This window comes from Nelusetta ayraudi, unplaced genomic scaffold (genome assembly GCF_046127955.1).
Source record: "Nelusetta ayraudi isolate G7.1 ecotype Tasmania unplaced genomic scaffold, CSIRO-AGI_Nayr_v1 ptg000022l, whole genome shotgun sequence".
NCBI classification, from domain to species: domain Eukaryota; kingdom Metazoa; phylum Chordata; class Actinopteri; order Tetraodontiformes; family Monacanthidae; genus Nelusetta; species Nelusetta ayraudi.
The window spans coordinates 519,001-525,000 of NW_027466072.1; the positions used below are offsets into that span (position 1 = coordinate 519,001).

The 6,000-nt window shown below is 43.2% G+C and overlaps 1 protein-coding gene across 3 annotated transcripts in view; it reads left to right on the plus strand.

The window, feature by feature from the left end:
- Nucleotides 1-4,929, plus strand: part of arhgef40 (Rho guanine nucleotide exchange factor (GEF) 40) — a 45,036-nt gene extending 40,107 nt beyond the window's left edge. For 2 of the 3 annotated variants that reach the window (XM_076027945.1, XM_076027943.1), the window contains one exon: nt 1,295-1,451. In XM_076027945.1, the coding sequence (XP_075884060.1) occupies nt 1,295-1,440 (146 nt within the window). In that variant the 3' untranslated portion in view covers nt 1,441-1,451. The other variant, XM_076027944.1, reaches the window with a different exon arrangement.
- Nucleotides 4,930-6,000: the final 1,071 nt, after the last annotated feature.

A 6,000-nucleotide genomic window follows, 5' to 3' on the forward strand; every position in this document is an offset into this window, starting at 1 on the left:
TGGTGCTGGGGGTGCGAGGGGTCCTCACCCTCACCACTGATGGCCTGTAAAGTTCCGTCAGAGGAAGTCGGGTTGTTCTGGTTATTATGCTGGCCTGCTTTGTGATGCGGGAGAGTTTTGTTGTGGCGGGGGTGGTGAGGAAGTTGAACCAGGATGAAATGTCACAGGTGAAAGTGGATGCACCACATGCTGCTGGCTAATGACTGTACAGATGTACCGGACCATTGGCGAGCAATGCATATATACTGTATGGTATCAAACCTCCTTCTAAGCCCTCAAGACGTTGTTCTGAAGACGTAAACTGATAAAATGATGCGTAAAATAACACCATGTCTTTGAAATATTACCCACTGTCCAGATATAATAAGACAGTTAAGCAGTGTTGAGTCTACTTTTTAACACAGCCCACTACTGCGTGCTGTCTGCAAAAGGTTCAAACAAATTTCCCTCTCTCAAAATAGATTTGATTTGATTTGATTTGTTTATTTATTTCGAACAAGTAAAGAAAGAAAGAGAATAAAAAGGAAACAAAGAAAAGATTTTAAAAAAAAACAAAAAAAAAACCAACAACAGCACAGCAAGGTAAGAATAAATAAGCAAACACCGGTGAAATATACAAGACAATAATAATATTGCTCATGTTCGAAAATGGGTTGGAAGAAGTATAAACATACCTACGGCTGGACTCAAATAAAAATACAAAGTTCTGAACTAAATTAAGTTTGCAGAACAGAAAATAGATAAGAGAAAACGACTCTAGGAGGTCTCAATGATTATAATGTAGTGCAAGAATTCTTCCGGATGAACACTGGAACAATAATATAAGTATATGTGCATATACATAGGTAGAAAATATTCCCTCAGATTAGAGAGCTTCAGTAAAGCTCTAATGTGACAAAATGCTTTCTGAATTGGTTACAATGCACCTTTGCATTAAATGAACTATTTATCAGACGGCTGAGTTTTCCAGGAAGAGAGTTTTGAGACATTTCAAATGGAAAAGCACGCAGTCAAAGTGAGTTTTCCCACTCCGGCCACAGCAGCCAACCTCCAAAGTGCTGCTTCTTGCCCCACAGCCAAGCCGACTTGCCAGTCATTGCCCTGTGTAATACACAAACTGCTCACCAGGTGTCTCATGGAGTGCAGAAGCCAGGGATTTGTCCTTGGGTGGGGGGGGGGCTGAACACATTGGGAAGTGTTGAGAAAAATGCTTCTCTTTTTCTCTTTCTCCTCTGTTTTTTTTTTTGTTTGTTTTTTTTTTTTGCTCGGATGTACGCACACTTTTCATTTTTAGAAGAAAAGCATTTTGTTGAGAACATGAAGTCAGCTGATGTGAGGGGAGGTCAAGGGTCAGATGGATGGAGTGACCTCAGGAGCCAAAGGAGAAGAAGATACACAGCCTGGATGTCTTGTCCATGCCTCCTCCCAGGTCACTGTTAACTCACTTCTCTCCGCCACACAGTCCACAGCAGCTGCTCGGACTCCTCCTCTGTGGGCAGTCAAAAGGAGGGGGGGTCACCGGCGTCGGGCAGGGACCCCAGGAGAAGCTCTGGATCAACGACTTACTCGCAGGTGAGCTCAGGATTCGCACACAATACGAAATCCACTGAGTTTATTGCATTTTTTTTTTTTTCTTTCTTTTTTCTTTTTTCTTTTTTTGCAGATCTAAACCAGCAAAAGTGCATGGAACATTTTTTTTTTTTTGCTGTGGCAGCGCTAAACAAGAGCAGCACAGTCTGGCTTGACGTCAAGCCTGTAGCTTAGCAGGCCGACGTCGCTGCGACATTCCCTCTGCTTTGAATTCACTCATTGTTGTTTCCTGTTTGCTGCCAGCCAGCGGTGCAACGGAGGTAACAGAGTCGGTATGGGTTGAATCGGTGCCGAGCCGACAGGAAACTGCACAGAGAGTTTGCTCCACTAATAATCACTCTGAGTTCAAATTTAACCCTTCAGAGTCGGCACCAAGAAAAAACAAAAAAACATGCAACATTTTTTTTCTTTGCATTTTTTATTTCCTCGGGGCAACGACAGCAAGATTCAAAAAAAGTTTTTTTTTTTTTAATAGACCGCACACGTGAACCGAGTGGCAGGGACGGCCCAATCAGGTTGAGTTTGCTTCCAACTCACTTTTCAATTGGATACAAGGACTCAACGTGAGCTCCACTAAACTCAGTGGGCCCTGGCATGTAACAGCCATGATTTAATTTCTCAGCAGCAACGCCACCAGTGGAGGTCAACTCACCATGACTGAACTGTTTAGCGTGTTGTTGCATTTGTTGAACTGAATTGTATTGAAACTGAGACCGTGCAGTTTAAAGCCGGCTCAGCCAGGGACTCCTCTCTCTGATTGGGCTTTTAAATAGACAGCATCACCAACACACACACATACACACACACACACACACACACATACACACATACATACAGGTACTACCCAGAAAATTAGAATATCAAGTAGAAGTTGTTTTATTTTGGCAATTTAACGTAAAAGATGAAAGCCAAAAAAAAATGTTATTGAGCCATTCCACGCAAACCAAGCAGTTCCTTGTCGTAACTTTGCTGATGAAGATTTTCATAAAGATTTTAACTTTATGTAATATTCTAATTTTAGGAGTTTTTGAATTTGAGTTTTTTTTTTTTAAGCTGCAAGAAATAAAAAACTTGAAATATATTGATTTGCATTTTATTCCTTCATATATGATATGTCACATTCACCTCTTAAGTTGAATTGCAGAAATACAGCAACCTTTTCAGGAGATTCTAACTTTCTGGGTAGCACCTGTACATACATACATGCATACATGCATACATATTAGAAAATACATATTGGACAGCAATCAGATGTGTTGTTCCTGTGTGAAGACGCATCCATCCTGTCATTAGCAGGAACCTGCCTCATCTTCCTTTCGTCCACTGATTTTTTTATTTCACTTCATCGCGTTCAGATTGTGAACGTCTCACTAGTGTCTCTGTGACTCGTGACCGAGGAACAATCAGTGTTGTGTGTCGTGCGCAGAGCAAAAAGTCAGAAGTGAAGCTGCTGCGTGATGACGATGCATCTTCTAGACTGGAGACAAACCAGCCGCCGTACCTGCTCACAGTCCCCCAAGTTTCAGCCCATTTAGAGCGTGTGTGTGTGTGTGTGTGTGTGTGTGTGTGTGTGCACGCATACACACCCACGCACACACACACACACACACACACACACACACACGCAATCTCGCTCGCTCACACATTCTCACAGCCTCCCTATCTAGCAAACAGAATATGACAGATTGGCAAACAGGCTGTGCAGAGAACAGATTGACGGACAGACGGACACACGCAGGCCAAACACACATATTGAACAACAGAGGGAGGGTTGCCACGTCTGCCCACGTAGACGCACGCGTTGGTATGCACACACGCGCTTTGAGCGCCGGATTAAAAAAAAATAAAAATAATAATAATAATAATGATAATAATAAAATTGTAGCTGAATGTGACTGATTGCTTTTGGATGTGTGGTTGCAGTGTCAGTCGCCCTCCACGGCCGTGTGACCCTGCGGCGGCGCCACCAGCAGCAAGGAGTGAGTGTCTTGATCGTTGCCATTGTCTTTGTTCCCCCAGGACCGCATCAGCTGCGTATACGTCTTTCACCCATGTCATGATATCCAGCTGGTTGGAAAGCTGGATGTTAAACACGCACCTGTCTTTGTATTTTGACTTTACTTTACTTAACTAGAGATAGGTAGGCAGGTAGGTAGGTAGATTGATGGACAGATAGATAGATTTGATTTCAATACTTTATTTCGATCGCGTAAATTATAGCCCCCCCCCAAAAAAAAAACCCCAGCTAAAATAAAAAAAAAAATGAACCAGTTAAAAAGAAAAAAGAAAAAAAAACACAAAAAAAATCAAACAAAATAGAAGCTGCATTTAAGATTACATGAGCGAAAAGGAGTAGGAAGAAGTGCAAACTTTAGTACTGGATAGATAGATGTACTGTATTGATCCCACGTTGGGAAACTGCACTATAAACTATAAAGTAGTTAGAGATAACACTGAAATCAATCAATGTCCAGATGTGCAAAAGACAAAGCAAGGTTTTCTAAAGCTTCGGGGATAAAAGTCTCAAACTGTTCTTTTTTGTTTTGTTTTGTTTTGTTTTTTTTTTATCCAAAAATCTCCAAAAAAAAATTTTTTTCAGGCGCCAGTTTTCAGCTTCTGGCAAATAAACTCCTGCTGAAGCTGCTGCTGCTTGTTGGACTTTATGCATAGGAAGGGGGCAATAACACAAGGCTGGGGGTGGGGGGTCGGGGGGGGGCGGGGGGTGTATCAGTGTCTTTTGTGACATCACAAAGGGCTGATTTCCAGTTACTGTGTGTTTTAGCATAGACTTTCTCAAAAGTGGAAAAATAATGACAGCATTAATAAACACCTTTCACCCCTGGGCAGTGGGGAAACTGACAGTTACAGACACACAGACAGTTACAGACACACAGATGGAACCTTTGACTGAATATAATGTTGTTTATATGAAAGTGTAACATTTTCTCTCTCTCTCTCTCTCTCTCTCTCTCTGTTCTGCCCATCTTAACAGAAACTGGTCCGAAGCCTTCCTTCTTTTCTTCTTTTCTTCTTCTTCTTTTTTTTTTTTTTTTTTAAATCAAGCATCTCTACTTGTCTGGGCAAACTGGATTCCAAGGAGCGAGAAAACAACAGAGAGCGACCACTGGACTGCGATTGAGCTCTGCTTTCTCTGACCTCCCCTCTTACCCTTACCCCCCACTGCCCCCCACCCCCCACCCCCACCCCCACTTGGCCGTCGTTGCTTTCGCCTCTTTAAAAGGAAACAAAATCCGCCCTGCAGATCAGGCAGATGGGGCAGATCAGGCAGCGTGGCGCCGCGCCTCCTTTCTCTCCGAACCTCGCAGCTCTGATTTTAGGCCCCTGGAGGAGAAAAAAAAAAAAAGGCTGCGTCCAAAAAAAAAAAAAAGACAAAAAAAAAAAAAGCCAAAGGATGAAAACTGCCCTGTTTCAGCCCTGACGAGCACCAGCGGGGCTCTCTGCACTCCGCCATTTTGGATCTGCCAGTCTCAGTTGCTGGCAGAGTCACTGACACCAAAGGCACTTGAGAAACACAGAGCGGCCATTGTCTGGCCCGCGGCTCCCCACTAGGCCGGAGCACTTGGTCTCAACCACCGACTGCCCGCCCGCCTGACTGACTGACTGTACACATCACATGCCCTGGTGTGTAATTATAAACAGGAAGTGATCTGAAGGCTGTAAATCCCACAGTGGCGCTACACATGATTATTGTGTGATGGGAGGTGGGGCGGCGGGCGGGTGGAGGGGCGGGGGCTTGATTCTGGTGTTTGTTTGTTCGCGAGATGCCGGATTCACCAGATGGAAATGAGTTGGAATTTCTCTCTCCTGCTACCTGTGTGTGCAAAGAGTGACGCGTGATTGCATCTATGTAAATGAGGTACACACACACACACACACACACACACACACACACACACACACACACACACACGTATGCACATACGCACAGACAATGTCCCCCTCTTGACACGCTGCCGTTTCCATTGTTACAACTCAGTGTTCACCTGCTCAGACGGCTTCACTGAGGCTTTTTATTGTTACACTTTGGTACTGTGGACAAGAAAAAAAACAACCAAAAAAAACCCACCAACGTAACGCAGTGTTGTATATCCAGAAACACATATTAAGTCCTCTATGAAGAGGAAGTTCTGAGAGTTTTATAACCCACTGTTTTTTCCTCATTGTGTTTGGGTTGCGTTAATGATGCATTGACGGAGCCACATTGGTTCTTTAATTAACCAATGAACCTTTTTATATATGGACAAGACCAGTCAAAAGTTTGGACCTGTTTCTTCTTTGTATTGACTGCTTTCTACACTGCAGATTCACACTGAACACATCAAATATATGAGCAAGATATGTGGATTCATGTGGCAAAAGGAGAAAAAAAAAAAATAGCTGAATATGTTA